The sequence below is a fragment of the Cricetulus griseus genome, chromosome 4 (genome assembly GCF_003668045.3).
Source record: "Cricetulus griseus strain 17A/GY chromosome 4, alternate assembly CriGri-PICRH-1.0, whole genome shotgun sequence".
Classification (NCBI taxonomy): Eukaryota; Metazoa; Chordata; class Mammalia; order Rodentia; family Cricetidae; genus Cricetulus; species Cricetulus griseus.
The window spans coordinates 221126560-221142994 of NC_048597.1; the positions used below are offsets into that span (position 1 = coordinate 221126560).

Here is a 16435-nt window from a genome sequence, read left to right on the forward strand (position 1 = left end):
GTTTTCTTACAGTTACTGCAGCATCTTTGTATTGGACGGACCTGCCTCACAGAACTCCTAATAGTATCCTTTGGTGGTCAACTACCGTGTGATGAAAGGACCAGCTCTGTAGACAGTCAAGAGCAGCAGTGTGCACTAGCTCTCGTGAGGGAATGACTTCTTTTTACTTATTTCTACACATACCAGTGTTTTCTTGAGAAGACAAAGTTGGCACTGTTTGTATTGTATCATCTTATATACCTTTTTCCCACCCGTTATTTTACCGTGTTTTATCATGGTCTTAAATTAGTTAAAAATTATTCCAGTCTAGATATTTGGATTGCATTTTTTCTGCTGTTATAAACCATGCAGTCATTCTTTCATGTGTATCTTTGAACATATGTCAGTTGTCCTCCTATGACAAAGTTTTTTTATTGTTGTATTCTGATAGCTTCTTTTTTTACTTTTTAAAATTAATTCATTTATTTAGTTAATGTGTGTGTTGGTGTTTTGACTGCATGTACATCTGTGTGAGGGTGTTGGATCCCCTGGAACTGTTACAGACAGGTGTGAGCTGCCATGTGGGTGCTGGGTATTGAACCCAGGACTTCTGGAAGAGCAGTCAGTTATCTTAACTGCTGACCCATCTCTCCAGCCCCAGTTATTGTCCTCCACCCCCCCCCTTTTTAGTGGCCTTATGCCATGCAAGTGTCCTATTACTGAGGCATCTCCACCATGCCTTTGGTTTTTGAGGGCAATAGAACTAAATGACTTCTGCCAAACCAAAAAAAAAAAAAAAAAAAAAAAAAAAACTGTGAATGAATGTAACTATCAATAGTCTTTCCATTTACCTCAGGCATCTTCAGTTTAGCATTAAGCCCATTCTGTAGCCCAAGCTGGCTGGCTGGCTTTGAACTTTGTATCCTCCTGCCTCAGCATCCTGAAAGCTAGGATTATAGGTGTGTGCCACTGGTTTGACTCTTTGGAATGAGTTTCTGAAGCTCACGTTATGAGAAGATGAGGGGATTTTAAGGGTTCTTAAATTTGGCAGTGTTCTCCAAAGGCATCCTAAATCTAGTTCTGGATAAGGCAGTTTTTGAAGGATGCATATCTTCTTGCTCTCTTGATCTCCCTCTTTTCTCTCCCCTCCCACACCTCTTCTGAAGTATTGCTTATATTCTTTTCATTGAAGAGCTTTAATACTTCGTTATCTTAATTTTACTGATGAACAGATTGTAGTTTGGAGAAATTAAGTAACTTGTCTAGGGTAGAATTTCTAATAAGGAGCAAAGTAAAAAGTCACCTTGCTGTTGATGCCACGCTCATCCATGTTGATAAATGAGTAGGGTTTGCTGGTTCTGGGCTCCAAAGTTCAGCAATGCTCAGCAGCTGTGTCAGATTAGAGCTTAGCTAGTGGGACTCCAGCAGACAGTCCGAAAACCTGTGACTTTTACATTGTAAATGTAAAGACTTCCATATTTTCCTGTTGAAATTTGGCCTTCTTTGGTATATTTTAGTTTGGGGTTGTTTCTTTTTAATGGTTGCCTGGAGGCCAGGCTAGCCACCAACTTGTTATGTAGCCAAGGCTGACCTTGAGGGCCTGATCTTCTTGCATGCATTACTATGCCTTGCTTTGAGATTGCCTTCAGAGTTTGTTTTCTGAGTTATAGTAGCTCTATTCCTGTACCAGCTGTTTTGATACTATTTGTTTTTTTAAAATAAGAGAAGAATTGGAAGAAGTGGTGTAATTTCATTGTTTATAATTAGTATTAGATTTTTGAGGTTAGTAATTTGTCACATCGGCACACTACTGAACAAATCCTGTTTTCAAAAGTTCTTTGCCTTTTCTTTTTTGTCACTCATTTAGGTGAACCAAGTATCTTCTTTCCTTCCTTCCTTCCTTCCTTTCTTTCTTTCTTTCTTTCTTTCTTTCTTTCTTTCTTTTTCTTTCTTTTTTAAGAGTTACTTATTATATCCACAGTGTTCTGCCTGTATGTATGCCTGCAGGCCAGAAGAGAGCACTGGATCTCATTACAGATGGTTGTGAGCCACCATGTGTTTGCTGGGAATTGAACTCAGGACCTCTGGAAGAACAGCCAGTGCTCTTAACCTCTGAGCCATCTCTCCAGCCCCAAGAGTTCTCTTTCTGTTGTTTCCCTTTAATATCAAGACTACTTTGAAATTGCTTTAGCCAGACAACCTCATCACTTCGTGGTAAAAGTCCACCCTGAGTGAGACAGCAGGTCAAGGCCAGCCTGGAGCTGCCTTCTCAGTAAGTAAGTAATAGTGTCAGCGTTAGTTATTAGTCAGCATCTCATAGTCAGTAGTGCCTGCTCAGTTCTCAGCTTCCTTTATTTATATCTGGCCTGAGATTTATTTTATTTATTTACTCATTTTTTAAAGTAATTTCTAAACGCTCACTTTCTTTTTTGTTTGTTTGTTTTTGTTTTTCGAGACAGGGTTTCTCTGTGGCTTTGGAGGCTGTCCTGGAACTAGCTCTTGTAGACCAGGCTGGTCTTGAACTCACAGAGATCGGCCTGCCTCTGCCTCCGGAGTACTGGGATTAAAGGCGTGCGCCACCAATGCCTGGCTAAACACTCACATTCTACAGATGATGCTAATCATACCCATTCCCCAGCATACAAGGAAGAGAGTTGCTCTTTCTTTTAAATAAATAAGCACGGCAAGAATCACACACATTTAATCTGCAAGTATTTGTTGCTGGCTGTGATGCAGAGTTTTACCAGTGGATCCCCGTCTCCTTGTGGTGTGGCTCAGTTGGTGGAGTACTTGCTTCACATGCATGAACATCATATACACTTGATGAACTCTGTTCTGTACCGCTGGCACTCAGAAGTTCAAGCTACATAGCAAGTTTCAAGCCAGACTGGGCTGAGATCCTGTTGACAAAAGAAATAACCAATAGAAAACTCAAATAACATTTCCGTATATATACTTTAGTTTTATTTTCCTTCCCTGTTACCCCCTTGATGGTGGGGAATGATCTTTGACTCAGAAGATTTTAGCTCCAAGGTCTAACCCTCAGAGTTGAGTGTTTTCCCCATAATAAGCAGTTGATAGCAGGCATGAGGTGAGACCCTGTGACATGTTCACCATCAGAGACTTCCTTCTGTACCATTTCTGGGGCATTTCCTAAACAAAAGTTCATATGTATGCTTCTTAATTTTTTGTCCCAAATAAAAGAAGTCTTTTACTAAATTTGAAACTTAGAGATCAGCCAGTCACCATTCCAACTTAAATCTTTTTGAACTTAAGATCTTTGACTGTACATCATGCAGTGCCCAGACAACATAAGTCTTAGCTTTGGTTTTAAGATAAAAATGAAGTTTTTGTAAATATCAAGTTGCCCATTTTCTCACTGAATGTATGGGTTTTTCAACTTAAAATGTTCAAGACATTTCTTTGTGCAAGACTTATTTTTTGAGGCATTCAGAATATGTAGGAAATGTGACAAAAACAGTCTGGTTGAAATTTGAATATGTGAGTTGAAGACGAATACTCTACAGGTATTGGTACTGTCCTCATCTGAAGTGGAATGTGCTACACTCCGTCGTATGTACTGAAAGGACTGTAAAGAGAGAGTCAGTTCAAGGGCTATTTCTCTGACAGGGTCTCCTGTATCCCAGGCTGGCCTTCAATTGGTTATATATCTGAGAATGACCTTGAAATTCTGATCCTTTTGCCTCAATACTGAGTGAGTGGTAGGATTACAGGTGTGTGCCACTGCACTCAGTTTCTTCTCTGCTGAGGATGATGGAACCTAGCTAGGTTGTGTGCATGTCAGGCAATCTCTCCACCAACAGAACTGTTCTCTCCAGACCCCAATTTAAGGTTTTAATCTTAAAAAGATACGTACAAGTGCCTGCTCATGACCTCATGACTCAAAGATAATTACTGGTATCATTTGAGTCCTCCCATGATAAGTTTACGTATTCTTTTGGATGGGAAATGAGTTGTTAGAACATTGTAAAGCCTCATAGACACAAATCTGTCCAGTATTGCCTTAGAAAAGATGGACCTATCATTAAGAAAGATTGCTTGTGTGAGAAATTTTTAACCTCATAGTTGATTGATAAGAAGTATAGAAGTTTACAATAATGGTTTTAATCCCAGGCTTATATTTATGTTGTGTACATTCTAATGCAGTTGAATCATTGAATGTTACTTCTATGATGGGCATATTAGTTTTTTTCCTTTTTAACTTGTTATTTGTGTTTTCAAAAATGTTTCTGTATATTGCATGCCAGTGAAAAGCATTAGGGGACATAGTTTGTTTTAAATATAAATATCATGCTAATTGCTAAAATAAACAATATAATTAGAAAAAAATTGAGGGCTGGAGAGATGGCTCAGCAGTTAAGAGCATACACTGCTCTCAAAGAGAAACCATGTTTGGTTCCCAGCACTCACTCCTGGCAGTTTACAACCACCAGTAACTCCAGCCCTGGGGATACCAGATATCTGTAGCCTCTGAGGGCACTTACACATGTTTGCACATACTCATCCACATACATATAATTTTAAGTAATCTGTCAAAACTTGAGTAGTATTTTACCTCAGTAATACTAATCAGAGATAACCAGTGTGTTGTTTCTTTGCTTCTACATAGATAGCATTAGTCCCTATCTATCTATCTATCTATCTATCTATCTATCTATCTATCTATCTATCTATCTATCTATCTATCTATCTATCTATCTATTTTTTCAGGACAAGGTTTCTCCAGGTAGCTTTCTAGACCAGGCTGGCCTTGAACTCACAGAGATCCGCCAGCCTCTGGCTCCCGAGTGCTGGAATTAAAGGTATGCACCACCATCGCCTGGTTCCCTTTTTGTTTTTGTAGGTCCTAAAATTAGATTCTGTCCTCCTAGTGAAGAATGTATTCTCCAATGTCAAGAATAGAAACTATTACCTCCATTCTAACGTCTTGATAGTTCTATTAGTCTATTTTCAGTTAGTGTGTCAGTATGCCTTAGACTGGATAATTTATAGAGGAGAGATATATTTTTTTCTACTATATAAAGAAATGCTGGACAATGTATTGTCTTGGTAGTGGCACATGCTGAAGGTCCTCCTGCTCCTAACACCACATAACAGCAATGTCCAGATCCCTTTCTCTTTTATGAAGCCACCAGTCTCATCCAAGAAGGCTGTCTTCCAGTGTCTCCTGAAGGTTTACCTTGAAACACTATCAGTCTGAATTTGGGGAACACAGTAGGCATCTAGCACAGGAAATTGTGGGGGACACTTGTAGGTGGTAGTCAGGATTTAAAAACCTGTTTCCCTTTTCATGTCATTTAAGTTATTTGCAATGTCGTGTCATTAGGGAGAATGCAGGTCTCATAATATGACATTTCTGTGTCTGTATTTGGTAGAAAATTCTACTCAGTAAGATTACTTAATCCAAAGTTGTATCTAAATAATATTATTTTACCTTCTCTGCTTTGTATATATAACAGCCTTGTTAATTTTTGCTATTTTGATGTGTGAAAATGATTTCTTTTAGTTTGCATTTTCTGTCTGCCTTTATTTTTGGGCAGCAGCTAGCAAATATTTGCTAAAGACTTTTAAAGTCTTTTTACATTTATTATTTTATTTATTTTGTGCTCATGTACATGGGGGTGGATGAGTGGGAGTTTATTCTCTCCACAGTATGAGTAATTGAGAATCAAGCTCAGGCTTGCAACAAGTACCTTAAGAGGACATTAAACCAACTCAATAGTCCCCATAGAATTTTAGTATGCTTTGTAATCTGAGACACACCAGTGTGCAGACAACATTGACCTTACACACTAAGAGTTTATCTTCTAATGATGTTCAGAAATGCTGTTTTATCTTACGAATTTATTGAAATTTAAATTTTTTAAAAAATTTTGTCTTTCGTCTCTTTGTGCATTTTGCAACAGGCTTCAACTCATGTTTTATTGTTATATTGGAAAATCTGCCCTTTTCCCTTTGACTCTAACTTTGCTTTCTTCAATAAAGACTTAAGTAAGAACACTAAGATTATTAAAATTGTGTTAGTTTCCTATAATGGTATTTTTTCCCATATTTATGTACTTGGAATTTATTTTGTATAAAGTGGAAGTGTGCCAATCTTGACTCTCTCCCTCCATTTTACTTATACCTGTCCAGTTAAATAAATTGAAATGGCACCTTGATGTTTGAATCATTTTTTTATAGTGATTAGTTTTTTTTTTCTGTTTTTTGTTTTGTTTTGTTTTGTTTTGTTTTGTTTTGTTTTGAGACCTGATTTCTCTATGTAGCCCTGGCTGTCCTGACACTTGTTTTGTTACCATCAGAAAAGCTTCATTCTTACTCTGTTTTCTTTTTATTCCACTCTATGTATAAACATTAAGTTGGATTTTCCTTCATGATGAGTGTTGTGGGTCTGGAATAAGTTTGCCCAGATCTTGGTTTGTGTGTAACTGGTTTGTCCTGGATCTTGCTCTGTAGGCCAGGTTGGCCTCAAACTCAAAGATCCACCTACCTCCCAAGTGCTGGCATTAATGACATGAGCCACCCCCACCCAGCAACAGGTCTTGACCTATTGCTCATCTAAGTAATTTTTAGTCAGTTTGACAAATCCCCTTTTGTGAGCCTGGTTATTAGTGCTGTACCTTGGGAGACTGGATGTCTTTATGGTGACCATTTGTCTTGTCATGAACATAGAGTTTATTTTGTTTATTTGGGGGCTTCAAATGCCTAGTACCTTCTGTCTTAGGTAGAGTTTCTATTGTTGTAATAAAACTCCATGATCAAAAGCTAGTTGGGTAGAGAAGGATTTATTTCAGCTTACTATTCCATCACTGAGGGGAAGTCAGAGCAGGAACCCAAGCAGAGAGAAGGAACCTGGAGACAGGAGCTGATAGAGAGGGCAAGGAGGAGTGCTGCTTTCTGGCTTGCTCCTCGTGACTTGTTCAGGCTGCTTTCTTTTACCTTCCAGAACCACCAAACCAGGGATAGCATCTCCAGCAGTAGGCTGAGCTCCCCTGCATCAATCAGTAAGAAAATGACCCACAGACTTGCCTTCAGCCCTGTCTTGTAGAGGCATCTTCCTCTCAGATACCTCTAGCATGTTTTAAGTTGACATAAAACTAGGCAGCACACCATTGTTTTTACTTTACATTGATTTGGTTGGCTTATTCCTAGGTGCTCCAAAGTATGTTTTTATTAAACTTTGCATGTTTTAAGGTTGTAAACCTGCCACCACTGCCAATACTTACAAAAGAAATTGATTTGTTTATATTGGTTCTATAGCTAGCCACTTTTTAATAAATATGTTTACCTTAATTGTTCTAGTAGTAGTAAAAACTCTGGAGTCAAAAATTGAGGTAAAAACCTGATAAACCCAAAGAACAACAGAGGAATGATCTGCTGACTCTACTCTCCATGTTTCCCATATAAGGAGAACCTGGGAATGTTTCAAGCCCCTCCTTCTTCCTCTTTGTGTTTTCATCTGTGTTCACCAGAAAACTATGGTTTATTTTGGCCAGCCTTAAAATGAACTCCACCCTCTACTGGCGGTCTTGGAGAAACAGTACAAAGAACATTTCCCCCTTTTTGTCTAAATAAAAAGGAAAGGTCTTGACTTTATTACAGTAATACTATGTACAATAAGAATAAATATATTGTCTAAAAAATGTGGGAAAGGTTTTAAACTTAACAAAGTAAAACTATGTACAATAAGGACAATTATCAAGTAAGAAATACATTCACAACGTCCAGTCTGTTTGCATTTGGCAAATTCAGATAAAATATGCCATTAGCTGTCCTATCTTGGTGAGTTCAAAGTTTTGTGCCTAATTCACTTTCTATCCTAACTTATATTACTAACTTAAAACTATCTTTTTAGACCTCAAAACATTTTCTTAGGTAAACAACTTAAGTTCTTATGTCTCTCAGCCTTATACATTTTGCACTTCTTTTGTGAGTTTCTTTTCTGAATTTGGTAACAATGAAAACTGTAACTATAATTATCTAGTCTTTAGCTGCATCAAAGACACAAGAATGATATAATATTACCTGAGTAAACAGGAAGTTCGGTGAAAGGTTACTTCCAAAACTGTAGAAATGACAGAGACATCTGGCTGCCTGGACAGTCACTCAAGGTTCCTCTGCAACTTTGGGGCATCCATCTTCAGCCTACAGGCCTAGAATATCTCACAGACTTTTTTGTGAATCAAGAATTTTGAAGGACTGTCCTACCTTGTCTTGACAAAGTTTGGTAGTCACCTTTTGTGTCCTGCTTGTCCAATTTGGACAGCCTACTGTCAGCTATTGAGGCAAAGGCTGTTTGTTTCCCAGTGGCAAACTTTGCCACAATGAAAATAAACTCCATAAAGAGATTTTTCATGCCCATCATTCTTTTCGAAGTAAATTGATGTTGTCAGGAGCAGACATGTCTCATTGACTTACGTTATTAAGACATCTTAAATGCTGTATGTTCTGTAGGTCTCTGAAGTCTTTGAAGACCATCTGTCTATCTAAAATATATCTGTTTGACCTTGAAAACTTTTCTAACCTGGCTACAAATTTGCTAAATGACTACTAATCTGTATTTCTTAATTTCCCTAAATAGTTTGTAATAATAACTTTCAAGGACTAGAAATGTGCGTGACATGTTAAATAAGGTGCATAGGTACAACACCCTAAACAAGAGTAGAAACATATATACAGTATAACAAAATAACCTTAAATTTGTATCAGTATGTAAAAATCCATACCAATGTAAAATATTTAAGACTAGTAGTTGCTTTTTTTTAGTTTAAAAGTAGATTCAGTAATCTACTCTTTTATCTTATCATTCCTATACCCTACCCCATTTTCTTTCAGGAAAAGATCCCTGAATTTAACCTCCTTTGTTCAGTTTTTTTTCCCCCTAACCATGACCAGTAATCTATCTCGGGGGCTGAGGGGTGTCATTACTACCACTTTCTGTTTATTAAGCATATCCTTTAAAGTGAGATTACATCTTTCTATAACTGCTTGTCCTGTAGGATTGTGTGGTATATCTGTAATATGCTTTATATTGTAATATGAAAAAAAATGTTTCATTTTGCTAGAGGCATATGCTGGAACATTGTCAGTCTTAATTTGTATACGTATCCCCATGATAGCCATAACTTCTAATAAATGTATAATTACAGAATCAGCCTTTTTAGAGCTCAAAGCAGTTGCCCATTAAAATCCTGAATATGTATCTATGGTAGGGTGCACTTCCTTTTATTTTCCAAATTCCCCAAAATGAAACACATCCATTTGCCTAATTTCATTTCTTTGAGTACCTTTTGGGTTATTTCCTGCAGGTAATGGAGTTTGGTTATATGAAGAACAAGTAGGACATTTTCTTATAATTTTTCTAGGCTTGTTGCCAAGGTTCCTTCAAACTCTTGCTATTAACATAGTGTTTCTTATGAAATTCTGAGGCATCTAGCACATTTCCTAACAATAGCTGATCAATTTCATCATTACCTTGTGCTAGAGGGCCAGGTAGACCTGTATGGAATCTGATATGTGTTACACACAACTAATGATTTCTGTTTCTGATTATTTCTGATAATTGAATAAATAACCAAGTTAATTCTGAACCATCTGGAATAAGTTCAGCAGTTACTTTATGTAAAACAATTCTTTCTGCATATTGAGAGTAACTGTATTAAGAGGCTTTGGAAAATCTGATAATACCATGATATCCCATTCAGGACTGAGTGTTCTAAGGTCTCTCACTCTCTGTACATGGTCTACTTGTGGTTCTCTGTATATATTCTCATATACTGTAGGAGAGGAAACTTCTGTGATGAAGGCTTAGTAAAACAGATCTATGAGGATAGCAAAATGTCATTAGCAGAACAGTAGTATCTGGTTTTCTCCCCATCTTCCTTCTCACTCCCAATTTGAACCTCCTTGTTTCAGCCTTCCCTCTCTTATAACTAGTCTGTTTTCCCTTCCGGGGGAGATCCTTTCCTCCCTCTTAGCTTACTCCCTTACTCTATAACTATCCTTCAGTTATATGGATTGTAGCTTGCTTATCGGAGACTTAATAGCTAACATCCACACATTTGTCTTTTTGGCATGGGTTACCTTACTCGGGTAACTAGCTTCCTCTCTTTACCTGTGATTTTCATGATTTTTTTTTTTAAACATCTGAGTAATACTTCATTGTGTAAATGTACCATGTTTTCTTTATCCATTCATCCATTGACAAACAAGTAGACCAGATCTACTTTCTGGCTATTATGAATGGAGCAACAATGAACATGGTTGAACAAGTGTCTCTGTAGTAGGATGTAGAGTCCTTTTGGCCCAAGTCCTATCTTCGTTAGGGTTATCATTGCTGTAATGAGACACCATGACCAAGGCAACTCTTATAAAAGAAAGCATTTAATTGGGGGCTTGTTTATCCAGGTTTTAGAGGTTTAGACTGTTATCATCATGGCAGGGAGCATGACAACAGGCAGGCAGACATGGTGCTGGAGAAGTAGCTGAGAGCTGCATTCTAATTCAGAGGCAGCAGACTGGGGTGGGGGTAGGTAGGGCAGTAAAGGCGCTGGGAGGGAGAGACAGAGAGATAAACAGATACAAGCTGGGCCTGGTGTGGGCTTTTGAAATCTCAGAGCACACCCCTAGTGACACACCTCCTTCAACAAGGCCACACCTACTCCAACAAGACCATACTTCCTAATTCTTCCCTGACAGCTAGGGACTAAACATGTAAATATATGAGCCTATGGGGGCCAATCTCATTCAGTCCACCACAAGTGGCATAGACTGAGATAATCTATTCCCAGCTTCCCCAGGAACCACCATACTGTTTTCCATAGTGGCTATACAATTTTGTAGTCCCACCAGCAATGGATGAATGTTCCCCTGACCCCCATATCCTTGCCAGCATGAGCTGTCATTTGTTTAGTTGTTCTTGGACATTCTGGCTGGTGTAAGATGAAATCTCAAAGTAATTTTGATTTGTATTTTCCTGAAAGACTAAGGACATTGAACATTTCTTTGAGTGCTTCTTAGCCATTTGAGTTTCCTCTTTTGAAAATTTTGTTTGGATCTGTACCCCATTTTTAAATTGGGTTATTTGTGTTCGTGATGTACAGTTTTTGAGTTATTTATGTATTTTAGATATTAGCCCTGTTGGATATGTAGTTGGTAAAAATCTTTGTCCAACTGACGGTGTCATTTAGTTGTTTTTCTTTTTGCCTGTGGTATCAGTGTTCAGAGAATCTTTTCACTAACCAATGAGTTTAAAACAATTCCCCACATTCTCTTCTATCATATTCAGTCTATCTGATCTTATATTGAAGTCTTTGATCCATTTGGAGCTCAGTTTTGTGCAGGGTGATAAGTACGGATCTGTTTGCTCTTCACATTTAGCTATCCTGTTTGACCAGCAACATTTGTTGAAGATGTTGTCTTTTTTTCCAGTGTGTATTTCTAGCTTTTTAAAAACAATAAACCTGGTGTCCATAGGTGTGAGGACTAATGTCTGGATCTTCAGTTTGAGTTCATTGATCAACCTGTCTGTTTTTGTGCCAATACCATGCTGTTTTTATTATTATAGTTCTGTGTACAGTTTGAGATTGGGGATGACAGTGCCTCCAGCAGTTCTTTTATTATTCAGTAATGTTTTTGCTATCTTTGTTTTTTTTGTGTGTGTTTCCGTAAGAAGCTGAAAATTGTCCTTTCAATTTCTGTGAAGAACTGTACTGGGATTTTTATGGGGATTGCATTGAATCTGTAGATTGCTTTGCTAGGATCTAGCCCCAAAGTTTAAACTTTTTAATTGGAAAAGTTTAAAAGTTAATTGTCCCTTATGATATACATTTGTGTTTTAAGTATTGAATTCTTAGCACTAAACAAATAATTAAATATTTGAGTTAGATTTAGAAATCAGAACTGCCAGTAGTAACCCATACTCTGTTAGGAAGTGGCCCATATCACTTAATTTTTTTTAATTTTAATTTTTATTTTATTTTATAAGTTCAAATTAGAAACAAGCTTGCTTCACATGTCAGTCTCTTCTCCCTTTCTCTCCCTAATTTTTAAGTTTGTTTATTATTTATTATTTTATGAGTATGGGTGTTTTGCCTTCATGTATGTCTGTGTACTGCTTGCATGACTGGTGCTTACAGAGGTCAGAAGAGCACATTGGATCCCCTGGAACTGGAATTACAAATGCTTATAAGCTGCCATGTGGGTGCTGGGAACAGAACCCAGATCCTCTGGAAGGGCCTAGTGCTCTTAATCTCTGGGCAATCTCTTAAGACTCAAGTCATGCTATTTTTATAGAGCATTTAGTACAGATTAAGTATTCTTTATCCAAAATGCTTGGAACCAGTCATGTTTTGCACTTGAAAAATATTTTCACTTTTAAATTTTGGAGTGTTTGCATATACATAATGAGATATTTTGGGAATAGGACTAAAGTCTAAATATAAACTTCATTTGAATATGCCCTGATCTAGAGATACTTTCATGTATCTCAGACAAGCTAGTTTCTGAAGCAGCCTTGCATGGTGTGAAACTCTTCACTGTGACATCAGAGTGCTGCATGTATTAGTGGCTTTTCTCTTTGCTCTGACCAAGTATCTGACAAGGGACCCCATAGTGACAGAACAGTTTTTGTTTGATTTAGAATTTGAGGGATGTTTCTTATCCTTGTGTAGAAGACCTGGTTGCTGTACGGTAAGCAGCTAGTTATACTGTCAGCAGTCAAGAAACAGGAGTGAAGAGTGCTGGTGCTAAGCCAGCTCCCTTTCTCCTTTTATTCTGTCTTAGACCCCAGCCTATGGAATGGTGCCATCCACATTGAAAGTTGGATTTCACCAAGGCGTGGTGGCACACCCCTTTAAACCCAGCACTTGGGAGGCAGAAGCAGGAGGATCACTGTGAGTTCAAGGACAGCCAGAGCTGTTAAATAGAAAAACACTGTCTAGAAAACCAAAAAGAAAAAAGGAAAGTCTGGTTTCCCTCTTCTTTCTGGAAATAATCTTGTAGATAAACCCAGAGGTCCCTGACTGGATTCTAAATGCAGTTAGACTGACTCTAGAGATTAGTCATCACAGTGCTCAAAATGCGTCAGCTCTTGGAGCACTTCAGAGTTTGAATTTTCAAATTAGGCATACACAGTGGATTTTGTTGAATTAAGAATATGAAAATATGGGGGTGAGGGGAAAGGAACTTACATGTGAAACAAGCTTGTTCCCTAGCTAGAACTAATAAATAAATTTAAAAAAAAGAAAAGAAAAAGAATATGAAAATAGGCTGGAGAGATGACTCGAAGGTTAAGAGCACTGGATGCTCTTCCAGAAGACCAGGGTTCAATTCCCAGTATCCAAATGGCAGCTCACAACTGTCTGTAACTACAGTTCAAGGGGGTCTGGCACCTTCACAGACATACATGCAGGCAAAACACCAGTGCACATAAAATAAAAATAAATCTTTAAACAAAAAAGAAGTTGAAAGTAGGGCTGTAGAGGTGGCCCACTGATTAAGAATGCGTATTGCCATTGCAGACGACCTGAATTTGGTTCCTGGCACCTACATTGAGTGACTCACAGCTTCCTGAAATTCTACCTCAGAGGGGATCTAGCACCCTCTAATAGGCATACACATGCAGACATAACACCCACACACATAAAATAAGTAAATTTAAAAACAACAACAAAAAATGTGAAAAGAGAGCACCTAAGTCTGGAGCGCACTTAAGTAATTGCATGAAGCAGCTACTTTACCCAGAGCTGTGGATGTCAGTGTGGAGGTCACAGTCACTAGAGCTAGAACTTACCTAAATGCTGTGAGTAGGTGGCTCTAGTCAGAGAACATTTTCTTCATTGGTCAGTGTGGACTTTAGAAACTCATAAATTGGTCAGAGTCCTAAGACTGAGTACCTAGCCTCAAATGGGACACGATGTCACAACCCTTCCAGCATCCCTGGAACACTGTGGGAGAGGAGCGGAAAGAGTGTAAGTGCTGAAGAAATAGGAGAGGAGAGAGGTGTAAGGACTTGGATGCACACTCCAGGCATCATGTGCTTGTTACACTCTCAACTCACAACTTCCTTGACTACATGCACAAGATTGGGTCTCTCAACACTGTCATGGAGAGGGGAGGGCTTCATGACATGCCACTCCTGAGGATTTTTACACAGTTAATGGTTGATGTGGAAGAGAGAGAGATGTTTTCTTCAGTAGTGTAGCTCTTGCTTCCGTAAATAACTTTCAACCCCCCCCAAGCATGTTTACATGCTTACATGTTTACATGCTTCTGTAAATACTCCCGAAAAGTCCTTAATTCCTGCAGTTTCCATTTTTTCACTCACATCACCTATTGACAGGTCATAACAGAAAGCCATTAAAACCAACAGAAAGATAACTAGTGGTCTACCCGAGTGAGAGTATCTCAGAGGAGGGTATAGATGGAGTTGCAAAATAATAAGTAGCTTAACAGTTAGCTCTTAAATAGCTGCTGCTGATTAGCTAACCATATTGATTTTCTGTACAATGAATGAAGGTTTGTATAATCAAGTTTAATGTCAAAATCCTTACTTCTTTCACCTGTTCTTTTTTTTTTTCCTCTGATTTTTCGAGACAGGGTTTCTCTGTGGCTTTGGAGCCTGTCCTAGAACCAGTTCTTGTAGACCAGGCTGGTCTTGAACTCACAGAGATCCGCCTGTCTCTGCTTCCCAAGTACTGGGATTAAAGGCGTGCGCCACCAACACCCGGCTTTCACATGTGTTCTTAAGCATAGCATCTTATTTACATTTCTTTGTCAGTCATTTATTGAAATTTAATGTCATTTAAAGTTGCCAATTGATGATGGATTTGGGGTTTTTGAGACAAGTTTTTTCTTTGTAGTCCAGGCTGGCATTGAGCTTGCTGCGATTTTCCTGCTTAGCCTTCCAAGTGCAAGGATTACAACGTTGACCACCATACCTGACCTACTGTGCCTACCTACAGTAAACCTACTGTGTTTAGCCTTTCCCTTGTATTTGTGTCCTTACTAATGCACCCAATGGTTGTGTAGTTGGAAACTTATGCTGTCGTATCAAGAAATAATCAACTACTACCATGTGCCTTCACTTTTCTGGACAACTTTTCTGAAAGTTGCCCCATTTTGGACCATTTTCAGATGCATTGGAATATCCTTGAGAATTATGTTATTGTCCATATCAAAGGGATAGTTCACATTGTCCTTATTGCCAAGATACCTAAAAATGTCCCTTAGAAAATCAGTTTCTTCTTCATCAACAGGTGCTTCTAAAGAAGGAGGGGCTGGAGCGGTTGATGAGGATGACTTTATAAAAGCTTTTACAGATGTTCCTTCTGTTCAGGTAAGGCTTTCAGTGTCCCCATAAGATTTCTGTGTCCCTTTATGTCCTGTCTTTTGTCCCTTTAAAAAATGTTATTTTCAGGTACAGCTAGATGGCTCAGGGGTCAAGCACTTAGCAGTACAAGCCTGACAATCTGAGTTTGACGCTGCATCCCACATGGTGGGGGAGGGGGGGAGGCAGGCATGACCAACTCCACAGTTGTCTTGTCCTCCCCGCATAGATATATCATACACAATAAGAATGGGAAATTTTAAATGTTTAAAAAAGTTTTCCCCCAAATGAATGTATGGATGATGTATTAGACATTATCAAGCCATTAATTATTGTCATAATTAGATTTTCAAATTAGTTAAAGCTTAAATAAAATGAAATCCTTTACTTAATCATATTACATTGCACTGTTAGACATAAAGTTCATAGTTTTGAAATAATTAGTTTTGACCCCAGGGAGTGTGGGAGGCTAACAAGTAGAGATCTGAAAGTCCTTCCCCTAGGAATAACTAAAGGAGTCAAAAATGTATATATCCATAAGTAAGACAGTCATTTCATATCTAATAAGCAAGTAGACACTATAGTGTATATAGCATTCCTACAAATTATATGACCTTGTACCCCAGTGTTGTTTGATGTATCTTTTTACAACTCAAAAGTTTATTATTCTGTTCCTTCAGCTATTTATTGCATGAGTAGTTTGTGTGTCCTTTCTGTTGCTGACACTCAGTTTATTTTCGATTTTTTGATATTATTTATTTGTGAGATGTTTTTGTTTATTTGCTTATTTTTTAAAATAAGTTTTTGTGTAGTTCAATCTGGTCTTTAATTCCTGACCCTTCTGCCTCCAACTCCCAAGCATACTGGGATTGCAGGTACCACTGTATTCAGCTCTTACAGGAGATTCTTTAGGATATAATTTGTATGAAATGGCATGCCTGTTGTCCTTTTGTTTCACTAAATTCGCTGTAAAGGATTGTTATACCACTACTAAGAAAGATATGATTGGGTAACCCACTTTGAAGAGCCCTCCACTGTAGAAATGCTTCTTCCATATAAGAAAATGTTTTATAACCCCTTCTTTTACTCTTCTTGCCAAGAGAGAGA

The 16435-nt window shown here is 38.1% G+C and overlaps 1 protein-coding gene across 11 annotated transcripts in view; it reads left to right on the forward strand.

Moving 5' to 3' along the window:
• Window positions 1–16435, forward strand: part of Clasp2 (cytoplasmic linker associated protein 2) — a 167683-nt gene that overhangs the window by 64152 nt on the left and 87096 nt on the right. For all 11 annotated transcript variants that reach the window (XM_035444029.1, XM_027415277.2, XM_035444030.1 and 8 more), the window contains one exon: window positions 15258–15337. In XM_035444029.1, coding sequence (XP_035299920.1) covers window positions 15258–15337 — 80 coding nt within the window. The remainder of the gene's footprint in view (window positions 1–15257; window positions 15338–16435) is intronic.